This window comes from Mastigoproctus giganteus, chromosome 12 (genome assembly GCF_048544385.1).
Source record: "Mastigoproctus giganteus isolate SK-2022 chromosome 12, ASM4854438v1, whole genome shotgun sequence".
Lineage (NCBI taxonomy): Eukaryota > Metazoa > Arthropoda > Arachnida > Uropygi > Thelyphonidae > Mastigoproctus > Mastigoproctus giganteus.
The window spans coordinates 171036854-171055225 of NC_143586.1; the positions used below are offsets into that span (position 1 = coordinate 171036854).

The 18372-nt window shown below is 34.9% G+C and overlaps 1 protein-coding gene across 1 annotated transcript in view; it reads left to right on the forward strand.

Moving 5' to 3' along the window:
* LOC150077591 (uncharacterized) overlaps positions 1-18372 on the forward strand; it is a 52463-nt gene that overhangs the window by 33220 nt on the left and 871 nt on the right. Inside the window, exons 2-3 of the mRNA XM_090385954.1 lie at positions 378-446; positions 15375-15672. Coding sequence (XP_090242080.1) covers positions 378-446; positions 15375-15672 — 367 coding nt within the window. The remainder of the gene's footprint in view (positions 1-377; positions 447-15374; positions 15673-18372) is intronic.

Genomic DNA, 18372 nt, shown 5'->3' on the forward strand with positions numbered 1-18372 from the left:
GAATTATGACTTAGCAGACTTTTCTTAGGCATTTCAATAAAATTAAAATTTGACAAATAAAGTAATATTTTTACAATTTTCCATGACACACACACACACACACACAATGTCAAAAAACTTTGACATTTTGTGTGTGTGCATATTCACATTTAAGTCATACAATATGATTTTGTACTGGTGACTAAGAATTGATTGATTTATTCAATCTTTCCTTAAAATAATGCTAGAGCATTATAAATACTTTTAGGGAAAGATTCCATTTTATTCTTGAAAACTTCAATACTATTTCAAACTTTTATATCAGTGATTATTTTCTATCTAATATAAGTAATATGTCTAGTATTTTTGCATGTTATTGATATATTTTTCTTTTTTAGTCTTGTACAGGAATGGATGATGTTGCTGAATGTATAATGCATCTGGAAGCAGCAAATTGGAATCTATTAGTAAGTTAGACTAGTTCAGTAGTTTGTTTCTAAATGCAGTTGTATGAAGTTTTTCTTTCTTAACTTTTCATGTTTTCTTCTTTTTTTTTAATTAGTTGCTATCAAGCATTCTTCAAGTTGAAATATTTTCTCTTAAACCTGCCATCATTAGCATCCAATTCTCTAACAGGAGTATTGGTATTAGGGTTAAAAATGTTTACCAAATTAAAATGGAAAATACTGTAACATTACTGTAACATTTAAATACTATAATAAAAAAAGCATAATTTTCAGTCACATGCCAGTTTGACATAATACTTCAGAAGCTTATTAAAACAATGAGCAGTGCACATAAACTGCCTTCTCTGACATAAGAAAAAGTTATGCCTTGCTAGCATAGTACTGTTGTTTTGCTGCTGGAAAAAATCTGAAATCTCTGTCATTAAGCATTTCTCATTCCTGCAAATATTTCCTCTTCTCCTTTGCTCCTCTGAGAAGTGGAGATCACAAATAATCAACTGAATCATGGCAAGAAGCATTGTGAAGTTTGTTTTCACCAATAGTTGAAAGTATTGGTGAGAATAGTTATCCACTTTAAGGGTTTTTGATTTTAGCTGCCCACATTTGCATTATTAACCACTCATTTAGCATTTCATGGAAAGGTACTGAAGAGTACAGCAGGTAAGATTATTATTATTATATATTTTTTTGTAATATGAAATATTTTTCTTGTCCTGGATTGGTTTTTATCCTAGTGCTATAATGTTAGGAAAAAAAAAAATGAATTGGTAGAATGTATATCAGCACTACTGTGCATTTTTAATTGGTCAGCAGTCATCATTTTGTAATGTCACTTTGTTTTCAGCCGTGGAGTTTAATGACATAAGCAGTTTTGTGGGGTTGATCATGTACTCTGTTTGAACGCTTTGGCACTTTTTCTGATAAATTTTTTGGTGGAAGTGTGCACAGTCAGCTAGCAATGTATTCTATTTACCACACGAAGAACCTCCGAAAGCATAGCTGGGTGGTTAAGTATATTAGTAGTGGCGAAATGTTGCAAGGAAGCAAACTTATACGATACACATGCGTTCGCGCGCACCCACACACACAGTGGCGGATAAAAAAACTGCATCACCTTAAAAAAAGTAACGTTTGTAGTGAAACATAAGATACTGTTTGATTATAGTCATTTTGTTTGTTACAAAGTAAAGGTATTGTATCAGATAACGCTTCTATTGTCAGCCGTTTCTATAAATATGGCATTGGAAGGGTATACATGCTCATTAATATCCTGTTTTGCAGAGGTGTAAGCATGGCTCCATATGTCAGTTGATACTAAGGAAAAAAAAGTAACTGTTGCTCTGTCCCAGGAAGGGCTTTCTGTGCATGCTATCGCTGATAAAATAGGCTGCTACCAGTCAACAGTATCCCAGGTGATGTGAAGAGAAGACCTGGATCAGGCCGTAAGAGAGTGACTATGCCTTCCCAAGATCAATTTTGAAATGGCTATGCTTTTGTAATCACCATGCTATTGTTCCTGATCTAAAACTGGACTTTGAGATGGCCTCTGGTGTTGAAACAAGTGCATGAACTATCCAAAGACAGTTTTTGGAATGTGGGCTGCATGCCTATTGGCCCAACAAGAAGCCTTTGTTGACCCAACAAATGAGGAAGAAGCGACTTGCTTGGGCTAAAATGCACGTTTCATGGACAAAAGAGCAATGGGACACCATCACCTTTTCTGACGAATCGAAATTCAACCTGCATGGTTCGATGGGAAGCGATATGTCAGAAAACGAAAATCGGAGGCATACCATCCTGTCTGCATAACACAGACCGTAAAGTTCCCCGCCAGTCAAATGGTCTTGGGATGCATGACAAGCAAAGGGATGGGGCGAATTAAGTTTATTAACAGAACGGTGAATGCAGAAACCTACAATGCTATCTTGGAGGAATGCCTGAAACCCGTTATTAGGAATCGCCACACAGACGTCCAAAACTGCATTTTTCAACAGGACTCAGCTATTGCCACACAACAAAATTGATAAGTTTTATGCTATTTAGATTTAATGACGAGTTTGTCTTCTTGTCTCACAAGGCTTAAAACATACTTATGCCAATGTTTTCCCTCGGTTTTCTCCCTTAAGGTGCAGTCATACCTCAGAAATGCTGGCATTACAGCGTTGAACTGGCCCGGCAACAGTCGAGATTTGAACCCTATTGAAAATGCTGGTACATAATGTCATCTAAAATTGCTCAGAAGAAGTCAACAAGTAAAATTCAGCTGCAGGAGAGCATTGTAATGGTGTGGTACCATGAAAGTGGGCAACCGTATATCCAGATGTTGATTAACTGTATGCCAGATTGTTGCAAGGCTATAATTGCAGCTCAGGGAGGAAAAACAAAATCTTGAGGACTTATTTTGCTGATTAACAGTCCACAATACTGTTACGGTAACTTGTCATTTTAGTTTGTACACATAAATGCAATAAAATGTATGTTTAGTTGTCATGATTGCCATTTGCATGATTTCTCATATTTCCATTAATTACGCATTTTACCCTTTGGGAAGGTATTTATGGCAGTTAGATATATCAGGTGGAGTCTTTTTATTGGATTTCATTCATAGAGATATATCTCCCATTTAACAAATGCACTTTGAACGTTTCTACAGCCCACAATGCAGTGCAAAATGCATTACAGCAGACTCTTGATTTACTGGGATCGGCTTAACCGGGACACTTCAAGATTCCAAATAAAAAAAAAATCAAAAAAAAAACAGCCAGAAATCATAAAATTCAAGTAATAACTAGAATAGGTATAAACAGGTATTTTGCAAGTCATAAATAAGCGACAAGCAGGGTGTTATAAAGTCAAAAATGGGAAATTATTATCTTGCAACCACCACTGCCTTCACGCCCATCCTCAAAAAAAAAAAAAAAAAAAAAAAGAGAGAGAGAGAGAGAGAGAGAGAGAGAGAGAAGAAATGTTTAGTTTGTTTTAGTGCGTTGCTTCGATTGTTGTTATGTTGCACCGCAAAGAGAGAAATTTTGTTTCGTTATTTATGTCAGGGATAACGAAAAAAAATTTTTTTTTTTGTTTAGAAATTGCGAAAATGATGGGTAAACGCAAATGAGTTATGCTTTTAATTAAACAAAAACTTGAAATTATTCAAAGTTTGAAAACGATGCATCTGTTAAATCTCTAATGAACCATTATAATGTTGGTGACCAACCATACGCGACATCATAAAAAATAAAGGGAAACTATTAGATTTAAAATCGACATCGAAAAAAATAAAGGGAAGCATCGTATTGGACATGTGAGTAGTGTGTGGTAAGTTTTTTATCTATTGCCATATTTTTTAAGTAGGTTGCTGAACATTTTTGGATATACTATACTATAGTAAGTCCCCATCTTACGTAACTTCGAACTTACGTTAATTCTTTTGACTCAAATTTTTTTTCTTTTTTAAGATTGTAAAATTTAAAACAGAATAATAATAATAAGCAATCAATGAAGATGATCATGGCATGCACAAATTGCACAAGCAGGATTTGGAGTCACAAGCTTAAAAATAGGAATGAAGAGAAGATTATTAAAATTTATTTAGGGTTTTTTTTTTATACGGCTGAAGATTTCAGTGAAGGGGACACACATTTCACCATAATAACGTAAAATCCCACAGAATTCCAGCTATAATATTATCGCAAATGCAATAAAATTGAGTTTACTACCCATTTATAATGAATTGCACTAACAGAAAAGCCCAATAATCCGAAATGTGCAACTTGTTTTTATTGTTTTATGGTAGTAACCTCCAGAAAGGTGTTTTAGTAAAATGTGAGCTTGCGCGGGGTGATAATAGTGAGTTTTCGTCTTAACCCTGTGAAATTCTTTACAGAAAATTTCATTTTGACCATTATCATGGTGCCGACTAAGAGAATAAATGACAGCAGTAAGTAAATCTATTAAAAAAAAAAAAGAAAAAAAAAAGCGATTGATTCGGATCGGAAAATTAAAATAAGAATGTTTGAAAATGGTCAAACATGAACAAGTATCGCGTGGAATTCAGATTTATCAGTGTCAACAATGAACACAATAATAAAGGAAAAAGACAGAATACAAGAAGCGGTGAAGGGATCGGCACCAATAAAGTCAACTATGATAACCGAGGCTACGAAATGCCACATCGTACCTTTGTTATCAATGAAGAACAAGAGAGCCTCCTGTGGGCACAACAACACCAGCACTGGACTATCGAGGATTGGAAAACAGTTGTTTGGTCTGACGACTCGAAGTTCCTGGTGCATCATGTTGATGGAACACAGTGTAGAAGGCACAGAATTTGGCAAAAACAACATGGACCCATCATGTCTGATGACTACTGTGCAAGGTGGTGGGGGCAGTGTTGTTATGGTGTGGGAAATGTTTTCTTGGTACACATTGGGTCCATTGATACCCATAGATTCACGTTTGAATGCCACATCGTACCTAAATATCGTTGCTGACGAAGTGCATATGTTCATGTTGACAGTTTATCCTTAGTCAGATGGTTACTTCCAGCAGGATAATGCGCCGGTGCACAAAGTCCCAATCACTATGGAATGGTTCCAGGAACATGACAATGACTTTTCTTTGCTGCAGTGGCCCGCTCAGTTCCCTGGATCTCAATCCTATTGAACATCTTTGGGATGAGCTGGAAAGGGCTGTTCACTGCAGGCCTACCCCTCCGTCGAATCTCAAGGAACTGCACGACACACTCATGTCATGTCTGTATGGTACTCTATTTCTGCACAACATTTTCAGCATCTTGTTCAATCCATGCCTATATCAATTCAGGCTGTTTTGAAGGCTAAAGGAGGCTCAGGTATACCTAGGTAGGTATACCTAATAAAGTGGCAGCACAGTGTAGATGCCTTGTCAATCAATTCGGCCCTGGAGAGATAGTGCAAGGCTTATGGGATAGAATTTTTTTCAGCCTGGTCTGTGCTTGTTAATAGGAGAGACTGCTTCTACAGGGATGGGATACCCTTAAATAGAAAGGGTGCAAGAATATTTGCTGATGCTATCAAGGAAGTGTTAGGTGGGTCAGAAAACTGCTAGCTTTGGGGGATACATGGACTAATAGCTTAACACTAGCTGCTGGCAGAGGTGAAAGTGATTCTTGCATTGCTTCTATTGGAATTGAGCAGCAGTCTGGAAAACAAGGTGTGGGGAATTTCAGACACTGCTGGGAGTCATCGTGGAACAAGTAAACACTGGGGCTGTGTTTTGGTAACAAGAATACATGGATGTATACTTGTGTGTACACCAGTGCTAGGAGTTTGGTAAATAAATTTGATGATTTGAGATGTTGGTTGAAATATCAAAGGCAGATATTGTTGGGTATCAGAGACGTGGTGTCACACAGATATAAGGAATACTGTTGTTATGGGGGTTTCATGGCACATAAGCTACTTGGCTATAATACACCTATTCTTTTATAATAAAAAGGAAATCGGAAAGTCTCGTACAGTCAGTAAAGGTCCTTAATCAGAAAAGATTAAAAATTCCAGTTTTCTTGAGGAAGTGGAAAACTTCAGAAATATTGGCTCTGTCAGCAATCAATTCTCTAGAGTTATTGGTTAATGTAAGTTAACCAGCAATTGCAGGGTTGAAATTTTGTCTTTTTTATAATAGGGGCAGTCAAGGTGAATGTGTTTAACAGTCGTATTTATATAACAATGTGGACACTGTGGTTGATTATCTCCTGTGAGTAAATGAAGGTGGGTTAGTTGAGTATGATCTTGCTTTTGAAAGGATTACTTCTTCGTTTTGATGCATGGACACTAGAGTGCCAGATTTTCGGATCCTATTTAATCTGAAAGAGGATATTATTAGTTTGAGAATGCCATAATGCTGCCCATTTTTATAGGCATACAGCATTAGTCATTAGTGCATAGTCTGATGCTGGAGCAGGGATATTGATTAAATGTAAAGTGGTTGGGTTTTTTTGTAGCATTATTGGCCAGTTTATTGCCCAAAATAAGAATGTGCTGGTATTTCCCCCCAGGGGCTCACATCTGGTGAGTATGGGCTTGGCACACCCAGTGTCCTGAGCTGGATTCTTATCTCTCTCTCTCTCTCTCTCTCTCTCTCTCTCTCTCTCTCTCTCTCTCTCTCTCTCTCTCTCAGGGTAATAGGGAAATTTTTTTTTTTTTTTTTTTGGCCAGTGAAGCATAAGCCTCAGGCTTCCTTGCACCATATGGCTAATAATAATATCAGTTTTTACTGTACAATTTCTTCTTTTAATGTGTTCTTTTCGTATTTGCCACTCCAACAACTTCACCACTGTCCCCAGATGAAGTTTTTAATTGAACTAATCAAAAATATATAACTGTTTTTTTATATATGTAACTAATATATAAAAAATATATAACTAACTAATTTAAAAATATAACTATTTTTCTTCATTCTTCTGAGGACGTTGTTTTTATAATTTTTGCGTATCATGGATATAGGAGCAATATTTAGTCATTCCCTAGTTACGAAAAACTCTACTTACGTAAGAAGTCCTTGAACATATGTCAGGGACTCGCTGTATTAACCGGGAAATCGATTTTTCGGGATTTTATTTTACCATTTGTTCCGGAAAATTAAGATGCTGTATTTGCAAAATTCACAAGCGATGGGTTTTTTTTTTTTTTTTTGTCTGCCACTGCATATATATATATATATATATATATATGAACAAAAAATAAAAACCATTACTCACATAATTTTTCCATTGCATCTTATTTGTCTAATCCTTTTTTAACTTTATTAAAACTATCCACTTTTGTAATACCAGCTGGAAGTTTTTCTTCCAACAATTAAAATCATTACTTACTCTCTGGCTGAAAGCAGATTTCTGTATGTCTGTTGTGCAGCCATCCTTTTTGCAATTTAAATTTGTTCTATAGTCTGTGATATCCAACAAAGAGTAAGGATACCAACAGTATTTAGTCACTCAAACACGTCAGTCAGGTTTCCTTGCAGATGCCTATTTTCAGATGCTGTGATATATAGTGTGATATATAGAACTCAAATCTCTCTTGGTATGAGTACACCTTTTTTGACATTGACTAATCTTTTTGCTCATCTCTACACCCATTTCAGTTGCTCTACTACATCTTTCCTAAAATGAAGCTTCCACACCTGTATTCAGTACCACAGATGCAGTCTTAATTTTAGGTGATGGTACAGTGTAGCTAACTTTTTACTTATGATTGTTGAATTTCTACAAATAAAAGTAATGTCGGAAACACCAAAAAAATGCACAGTACTTTTTTCTTGATGAGCCAGAGCATATTTTAACCATAACAGGTATTAATATTTAAACTGTGTGAGAGTGGCATAATTTAGTCTCAGCAGCTTTCCTTTTGCACCATTAAAGTTCACAATTAACAACCCTTATTAAAATCATCTTCAGATGTTGGCATATTTTCATCATCAGACTGGGATGTTGGACATATACAAAAGGAATATTGGAGTATTGAATCTTCTTCCTTTAGATTAAAAGTCAATGGTCTTTGTTAAACAAAAGCAGTCCTCAAAAATGGTGTTTTTATTCCCACTTATTGGCACTGCAAATGGCATACATTTAATTTTTTTCATTTGACTGTACTAGAAGTTCCAGTGTACAATGTACACAGCAGACATGTTGAGCTCACAGTTTATCAAGGGATTCATCTATTTTGTAGCCAAGGTAGAGGTCATAAATTTTCTTTGATCAAGAAAGAAATTTTTCCTTTTTGCTGTTCATTTACATAATTTACATAAACATAACAGAAACTGTTAGGTTTATTAACATGCTGATGCGACATATTGTTCCTCACACAACTTCAAGTTGTGCATTTAAACACATGAGTCCCGTAAGGAGTTCTCTCCTTTGTATAAAATATGTTTTCTTTTGTAAAATTACCTGTTTTTGTAAATTAATTGTTCTATTTTCCCGGAAGTTTCGGGAAGTTGTACAAATGTAAACCCCTGCCTTTTTGGCCGTGAAGGGCATTAAAGATTATCTCTCTAATTTCACATGTAGAATGTAATACAGTACTATGAATAGTAATTGAGTGTTTCTTAGGCAGTGCCAGATTAAGGCACGAGCTACCCGGCGCCTCCGTAGTCAGGTGGGCAGGAGCAGCAGTGCGTAGCACACACTTCTTGATTAGACCGGGGGTTTGAGCTCATGCCCACCAAATATGGAGGATGTGGAAAGGTCAGGGAATGACCACCGCATATTCCCAGAGCAATATGGCCTTAGTTGCTAATGCTCCTTAAAAACCAAAACAACAACAGCAGCACGAGCTACCCGGGCCCTTGCCTGGGGTGCCACACTTTAAGAGGCACCAAATTTTTTCCAACCAGAAAAAAAAAATAAATAAAATAATATATATATATATATGAGTTAAGTTAATAATGGTTAGAGTTTTTTTTTTTTTTTTTTTTTTAAAGTAAAATATGATATAGTAGCTTATCAGGTAAACCATAAACCATGGCGGGTACCCAACGTGACCTGGAAAAAATCAATCTATGCCATGACATAAGCAATAAATATATATAAAAATACCATTAAAATACCATTAAAATGTTAGTTATGGCAATAAGATACATTGCAAGGGACTTTTTCAAGGGCTAACCCTTACAATGTATCAACCATAATTAACGAGCTATCCGTTTCTGTAGTCATCGTCCAGCATAACTATGTCCTAATATATGTAAAATAGTATTAAGTTAGAGTCAAAAGTATAAATATTGTAGTAGTTAGCGCCAAAAGTATAAAATTTGTAGTAAGTTAGAGCCAAATAGTAGTAATAAAATTTGTTAATTAATCCAAATTTAGCAGTTAACTGGCAAGATGACTGTTAGCCCGACGGATAGCCAAAATATAAAATTAAATTAAAATTATAGAAAGAGCTATAATTATTGTTAGGCATATGTGCGTAGTTGATAGTAAATGCTGCCACGGTAGTCTCATCAAATTAATAAAAGTAATAACAGTGTGAGCTATAGCTAACAAAGGCGAACGGAACAAAGGTATAAGAATAGATATAGTACCTCAATCCCCCTCGAATACTCTAATAGTTCATGAGGTATGAAAAAATAGGGATAAGAAAGTGAAAGTTAAACAGCAAAGAAAAAGCAAAATAATTAACATAGGATGTACCTTATAGTAAGGTATCCTGGTTAGAATGATTTAAGATTAAAATTAGAATGCTTACCACCGTATGGCCAAGGTACTAGAAAACCACATGTATTGGCGCGTGTAGCATATATAACTACCGATCGCAGCCCCCCCCCCCCTAGGAAATGTAATAGTTAAGTGATAAAATAAGTATAATTACATACAGCGCCCTCTGCTGTTATTTAATATACTGTATAGTATTACACATAGAAAAGCCGTCAAATAAGTATATCTCGAAGTAATAATAGAAGTTTACAGAATAAGTTCCTACCCATGCAGCAAATATAGGTACAAGTTTTTAATGCGAGTAAGCTATATGTAACTTACTCCATGGGCAGTGCCTACTATTTACATAATTACATATCCAACGAAATTTATCTAACCCCAAGAAACACCTACGAAAATTTTTTATATTATTTTATTGCAACGGCTATGTTATATTAGCGCCTGTTTAGGACTTTATCTATAATATTCTGTGCGTTAAGATTATAGTTCCCCTTGTTGTTTGCTATCAATAAAGCTCTATACATATATCTAGTAATTATGTGGTGTGGGAAGTAATTTTCTAAAAGCTTGGATCTGAATTCAATGAGTGTATCTATTATAAAATCTGTCTGGTTACATATATGTATTCTTCTGATGCTTTGCGCGATTAGGGTATTGCGATGTATCCTTTTTGAGATATTCGAGTTCCAGCTAGTGAGGTCAATGGTATTAAAATGAAAATTTTTGCGTTTATCATACAGTTTAGTGTGTACAGTATTGTTATCTATCCTTATATCCAAGTCAAGGAAGGTAGCAGATTTGGAATTATTAGTGTTGGTGCGTTCTAATGTTAATTCAGGCGGATAATATTTGATTGCTTCCATATGGAAGTCAGGCATATTAAAAACTATCAAATCGTCAATATATCTGTATAGAACCATATTTTGTTTAAAATTATATTCGAAGTGGTGTAGGTATAAATTTGCCACAATGCATGAGCTACATGCACCCATCGGTATCCCTGTATGTTGCCTATAAAGATTACTGCCATTAAATATATAGTTATTGAAGATGCAAAGGTTGAAAAGGTCATCCCAGTAGTGTTTCTCACAGGGTAAGATATTTTTGTATTTATCATAATAATGGCTGAACACAGTTTTTAGGCTGTTATGTGGGATGCTAGTAAACAAGTTATTAAAGTCGAACGTATTGATATGTTCTATCGTATGGATGCCTGTGTTGCTATTGATGTAATTCAATACCGGTCTATTATTGAGAATAATATTTGAATGACCTATGCTATCAAAAATAATTTGAAGTAAATTAACTAGTTTGCGATGCGGAATCTTAGCGTAGCTATCCCTACACGAAGTTATAAATCTAAAACCTGTCGGATTTTTATGAAACTTAGGTATACAGTATATGTATGGGTATGTAGTTGTATGGTTGGTAAGTTTTAATTTTTTATGCCACGCACGTATTTTCTTAGTAATAGCGTTACGTTTATCCGTTACTATTTTGTATGTGCTACTGTTGTTAAGTTCATTTAGTAATGCTGTAGTGTAAAATTTTTTACATATGATGCTGTAGTTATTAGAGGCTTTATCAATAGTAGTAATAATAAACTTATCTTGTATCAGTTTAAGCTTACGCTTAATTGCATCTATATTAAAAATCTTAGTAGGTGGTAGTTTCCTGCTTGCGGACTTTATTTGTTTCTTGATGGCCTGAAAGGTGAGTGTAAGCCACTTGTGGAAGGCTTCCAAGGATGTGTTATATTTGTAGGATAACTTTAGGCAGAACTTCATTATATCTGAATGTAGTTGTTTAATGATGGCATAGGTATTAATATCAGTATTTGGTCGAAATTTAAAACCAAATGATAGAATCTCACGTAGCTCAGGATAGTCTATAATGTTCAAATCTCCTGTGATAATGTGTTTATGGTGTGCGTCCACATATGTCTGATATTGCGGTAAATGGCAATAGCAATCCGCCTCCATATCACTATTGACGAGGTTAGTAGCTGCTTTTTTATAGTTACAGACCAATAGTCCAAACGGTTTATTATAGCTGAATCTAGTACGTAACAGTGCATTGGTAATAGGTAAATCACTTATATATACGTTAATGGTTTTATCTAGGCAGACATAATCGAATAATGCGTGGCTGAATTTAATGTTTATATATTCATATGTAACCTTCGTTTTTTTATTACTAAAAATAAATTTAATTATGTCTTTAATCAGGAGGTTAAGGTGTAAGTTGTTATGTCTATAGTTGGAGTTGATGGTGTCAAGGGCTCGGATTTTACTATGTTTCAACCCGAATATAAAATCATGAATCTGTTTGACATGTATAATTGGTTTGTCCCAATGCATTAACATGTCATTGAAATCGTCAGTTATATTTGGTGTGCGGGCTTTTTTATTGTATGTTTTGGTTATTATGTTAGATTTGGGTCTTTTCACTATTTGAAACAGGCTATATATACAAGTATCGTTCATAGTATTGCTAGTGTAGCAACTTCCATTAAATTTATTATTAAGACCATAAGGATACAGTGTTTTATATATTGATATTTTCGGATTCTAGCCTGGTATTGTGGTTACTTTCAATAGCTAATATAGTAATAGAAGTATTGCTAAAGCTGTGTAGTTGAAAGTGCTGTAGTTCGATGTCTTTAATATTAACGAAGTTTTTAATGTGGGATCTATGCACGTTAATCCTAATGTGTAGCTCCCCTCCGGTTTGTCCTATGTATTTAGCTTCACATAAGTTGCAATTAATGATGATGATTTAATGATGATCAATTAATGATTTTAATGGTATTTTTATATATATTTATTGCTTATGTCATGGCATAGATTGATTTTTTCCAGGTCACGTTGGGTACCCGCCATGGTTTATGGTTTACCTGATAAGCTAGTATATCATATGTTACTTTAAAAAAAAAAAAAAAAAAACTCTAACCATTATTAACTTAACTCATATTCATACAGACCGATGTAATGTTTAATCGTCCTAGATGGCATTAATTGGTTATGTTACTACTTAATATTTATTATAATATTTATATTTATTATAACATTTAATATTTGCTTTGTTATACTTGGATATATATATATATATATATATATATCTCCTTAAGGAAAGGGGTTAGCAAAAAGTCTTTCTTTCCGGAGCACAAAAATACCTTGGTCTGGCACTGTTCTTAAGTATTTAATTCAGTTTTCAGGAAAATAAATTTTAGATGCAACTATATTTTATTTCCTTCTGTTGCATAAGTACAGCTTTTAATATAAAATTATGAAATATTTAAAATCTGACCTGTGCCATGAGAGGAATACTTTGAAGCCCTTTTCATAATCGGGGAGGAAAACGTGTATGAGAAAAAGTTTCACTTTATGAGAAAAATACATAGCTTTTCATAGACATTTCTTTAGAATATAATTTGCATAATTATTCTATACCATACCTTTTTTTCTTAGTGGAATCTTAAGAAACTCTTCCCCCCCCCCAACATTTGATTCTTTTCTTATTGCTTTATTTTTTCTAAACATCATTTCTATGCAACCAACAATTTTTCCTCTGCAGACCAAATTGATGTAGTTTAATTATAACCTTATATGTACATTATGATTTTGCCACAGATTTCATATTTCTATAACCAAAAGTTTTTTTTTTATTTGCCATTTGTCTAGTTTTTCAACGTAAAATGTTTGGCATTAGCATAATGCTTATTTACTTGAAATACAGCCACTCCCTTGCTTAAGTAATACTCGACTTTATGTAAGTTTTTGCCAGCTGGTGCAAACTTAAAAAAATAGTGGAAATGTATTTTGCATCCCGTAGGAATAAATGGAGGTATCGTGAAAATATCGTAATGTGAACCCAATAACACACTTTTTTTTTTTTTTTTTTTGGTAATTCGTTCCAAGACCTTGGAAGTTGAAATTTTTGCTATTTAACTAAGCTGTTTATCTCTCTAAAAGGTCATTTTTATAATGGGAATTGTACTACACTTTCATCGTTATCATATGTTTGGTTATAAGATTCAATTTTGAACCTTTGTGATATTTTTCTAAAACACATTTCTGGAGGTCACCACCATAAAACAAAAACAATTTGCACTTTCCGGCTTATTGGGCTTTTCTGTTGGCACAATCTATTATAAATGGGCAGTAAACTCAATCTTATTACATATGCGAAAATACTTCTAGCTGGAATTCGGTGGGTTTTTATGTTACAGTATTATGGTGAAATGAGTTCCCCCTTCACTGAAATTTTCAATCATATAAAAAAAAAATTTTTTTTGTAAATTTTGTAATAAATATTACAATGGTGAAGGGAATGGGATCAACGGAAAGTGCAAGTGCTGGCAATGCTAGGAAACGAAACAAAATTGATTTAAAAATGAAGATGATTAATTAAGAAGTACGAAGCAGAACAAAGTTTGTCATCTGTTGCATGGAATTAGGTCTCGCTGCTCCAACAGTGAATACTGCTTTAAGGGACAGTACCCGTATAAAAAAACATGTTAAAGGATCAACGCATTTAAGATCAACAGTGATCACAAAATAGTGTTCAGGTGCTATATTGAAGATGAGAAGCTAATAATATGGATGGAAAATCAGATTCAGAAGCAGGTGTCCCTGAGTCCAATGGCCATTCAAGCAAAAGCAAGAAGTATTTATGAAGATATTAAGGATAAGTGGCAAACCCCAAGCCAAGTCCATAATAGGACTTGGCTTGGGGTTTGCCAAGTCCGAACCTATTAAACCACCCGTGGCAAGCAACAGGTGGTTTAATAGGTTCAAGCATTGTGCTGGTTTCCAAAACATTAAAGTATGCGGTGAAGTCTCCAGTGCAAATTCTGCAGCTGCAGAGAAGTTTTGTGATGTGTTGGAAAAAACCCCTTCTAAATCTCCCCAGCCCTCAACTTCCATAGTGGCATGCTTGCCAGCTGGAGAGTTAATTCTGGCAACAATGCTCAAAAGGTAAAACTTGCTGACGTTATGCCAGTCTCTCTCTTTTTGTAATTTCATAATTTTTTCTATGCATGAGATAAAAAAATTTAATAAATAATTCTGTTTACATGTTCATCAAACATTTCTTTTTTGCTTCAATCAAATTTGTGAGTGCTGCATAAGCATTTAGGGAAATTGCGACTTACGTAAAATTCTGACTTACATAGAGTTCTGTGGAATGCAACCCTTACGTAAGTCGGGGAGTGGCTGTAAATTGAATTTAGATATTTACAAGAGAAGTTCCATGTTCATTTCATGGGCTAGTCACAGATCACAAAACTTTAGTTTTGTGCTACATTTGCATGGTTGACACAAATTTCCTCTGTATATAAAAATAAACCTAAATCAACCTAAACAGCTTGTCTTTTAGAGATAAAAAGAGAGAATCATAGCATTCATAATTTTTAAAATGGGGTATGTTTAAAGAGATTAACTCAACAAATATGGTATTAACCTTTCATGTTCTAGATATCTAATGGATTTTATGTCAGCATTGGCAAACCAGTGGCATACATGGCATAAGTAGGACACTTAGGACAATATATGGCCATGTTGTTTCTACTGGTGAAAACTAAATGTAACTGTGCAGTAAAGTTCTCATTATAAACTGACATATTTTTACTCTTATAATATCACTAAAGACCATTTACTAATTTTAGTCACCTCCATCTTTGATACACAAATCCTCATTTTTACTTCAGTTTATTTTTGAAATCTTTATTTTAGGATGCTATCAATACAGTTATGCCCCAGGAAACACAAACTCTTCCATCAGAAAGGATAAAAGATATTGCCATGGAATTAGATGAGGAAGCAAGAAATGTGTCAATGAGTGTTTCAAGAAGCACAACAGATGTTTCTCACATTAAAGCAAGTTGTTCCTCCACAGCATATGGATCTGTTTCAGATGATGTAGTGTGCCTTACAGATAGTACACCACAGTCTCTTCCTCGCATATTGAATTTTACAGTTCACTATAAAGAAAATTCAGTACCGTTAGAAGTCCCAGAATCTGAAACTGTAGGTAAGTGTTTTTTCCTGAATCATTTCTTTCCCTAAATTTGCTTAACTGTCTAATAGGTGTGTTCATTTGGTGGGATTCAGCTGGTTTGCACCTGTTCGGCAAAACCGATACCTAATTTTTTGTTGAGTTCGGTGAACTGGTTGTTAAAATGGCACTTGTGATCAGGGGTTCTCTCTAAGGTGGGTGCCTGGGTAGCCACCCAATGTGGAAATCACAAATTTACATTCTTTACTCTTTTTTAATGTTCATCTATGCAATTGCGTATTCCAAGTGCCCGTAGTAATGTTCATTTCGTCCATAGATGAAAAAAATTAGACGGAACTATGCTTGTAATATATTTATTTATTCATTTCATAAAACTCATTATACCTTTGATGAAATACTACATTTTTATTCCCTCGCGTATGTTACTTAAGTAAACAAACATATAACATAAAGAGAAAAAGTGCCAAACAACCAGGGGGTGACACACACTGTCATTTGTTTCAGCTTTGTGTTACGCCCTAAATTCACACGGAGATATTGAGTGCGTTGGTGTTCCCCCGATCAATAAAAACTCACACGAGATATTATGAGTTCGTTGGTGTTCCCCGATCAATAAAAACAATAGGAAGCTAGGACACAACGAACCAATAGAAATATAGATTTAAAGGATTATCTTATCATCCATTTTGGAATCCGTGGAATAATGTTCTTCCATGTTGGAATCCTCATGCCAGTGTGCACGTGGTAATTAAGATGTTTTTATCACAAATTTCCCGTGACAAACAGGTTTGCCGTACACATTATTCTATCGTATTTAATCTGTATAGCCTATGCCATTTAATAATTCAGCAAGAAATTTTCACTTAGTATTGATAAAATGAAGAAAGTGTATGTCTGACTGATGTTTATCAATGGTATAAGTACAGTGCTTTGTTTATAAAAGTTTATGATATGACCACACGTGGACAGAACCAGTAAAAATATTCAAATATTTAGGTACATATCCACTCTTGCTCTATAATATATTAAAATGAAACAATTTTTAAATTTTTTGTAGTAGCCCTTAAAAGTAAAAGGCAACAGAGTTTGACAGATTCAATAAGAAACCAAAATCAGAATTTGTTGTATCAGAATTGGCCTTGGAATGTACAAAACAGTCACAAGCACAACCACTCCAACTTGAAGAAAACAGCACGTCAGTTATTGAAATAGAAAATATGTGTATCAAGCTTGCCTTCTCGTTTTGTAATTGTGCTTATTCCCTAAAAATGAGTAAAATACTTAAAAGGTGTGAATAGGAAGCGTCCTTGTAGAGACACTGCAGATTCAGAAAGAAAAAGAAAAGCAATAGCGATAAACAGAGGCGGACTGGGTCAAAAATTCTTACCCGGGAAAATTTGTAGTGGCCTCATATTATGGTTTATGCGCCAAATCACCACCGGCCTCCAGACCACCAGGGTTTCCCGATAAGGCATATGGCCAGTCCGCCTCTGTTGATAGAGAAAAAATACGAAATTGTGAAACGCTTTGAGCGAAATGAAAGACCATGTGATATTGCAAGTGCTGCAGGCCTAAATGAGGCAATGCTAAGAATTACAAAGAATGCAGAGAAAATAAAAAACAACTTTCATAGCAGGGACAACTTAAAGTGTAATTAAAATCATTAGATTAAGACACAAGGAATTGGAAGGGATGGAACGGCTGTCATCTGTTTGGATAGAAAATCAAACAAAAAACAAGTTTGCTTACGATAGAAGCAATGCATTAGCAATATTTTATTACGATTATTTATTGTGTTTGGTAATGTTTTGGTTACAAATGTATGTTCAATCTTGGGTGGTCGGCACCCAACCCTATTTTTCCATAGGGCCTGTTGTTTCTATTGCACGATTTTGCATTGCACGAGGGTTTCTAGGAACATAACTATCGTGCTATACGAAGACTGATTGTACTTTGCATTTGTCAAGGTAAAACTTCAGTTGCCACTTCTTAGCCATCTCCAAATTTTCTAGATCCTGTTGCAGTAGCACACTGCCATTACTGTCATTAACAACTCTGCCAACCTTTGTATCATCTGCAAACTTCGACACTAAGCCTGATATACCTTCATCAATATCATTGATGAAGGATGGTGGCAGATTGACTTTCATCAAACCGGTGAAATACCACCACTTTGCTTATTGGTGGCTTGAAGTGGTGAAACCCATGTTTAGTCTCTAGAGCAAAGTTTTCCGGCATATCCCCCCCCCATACTTCTCCTTCAACCCATGCACGGTACTAAGTACTAATAGGTTTTGATACCTTTCGTGTTTGGGGTTTTCATAAAAAAAAAAAAAAAAAAAAAGAGGAACCAACACAGGAACCCTGTGGGACTCCACTAATAACATTAGTCCACAAAGAGCAGCATCCATTAATTACCGCCCTCTGTCTTTTCCCACTCAACCATCCTTTTATACATTGTAGCAACTACCCTTAATACCCTTCTGCTCCAATTTGTACAATAGTCTTCCATGCGCAACAGTGTCAAAAACTTTCCTGAAATCCAAATATATGATATCAGAATTATTTTTTTGCATCCAGTTCCTTTGTAACCACATCATAATAACCAAGTGAAATTTGTCAGACAAGACTTTCCCTTAACAAACCGATGCTGTGTCTGAATTATTGCTGCAGTCTTGTCTAGATGATCCTGCAATGCATCTTTAACCAGTTGAC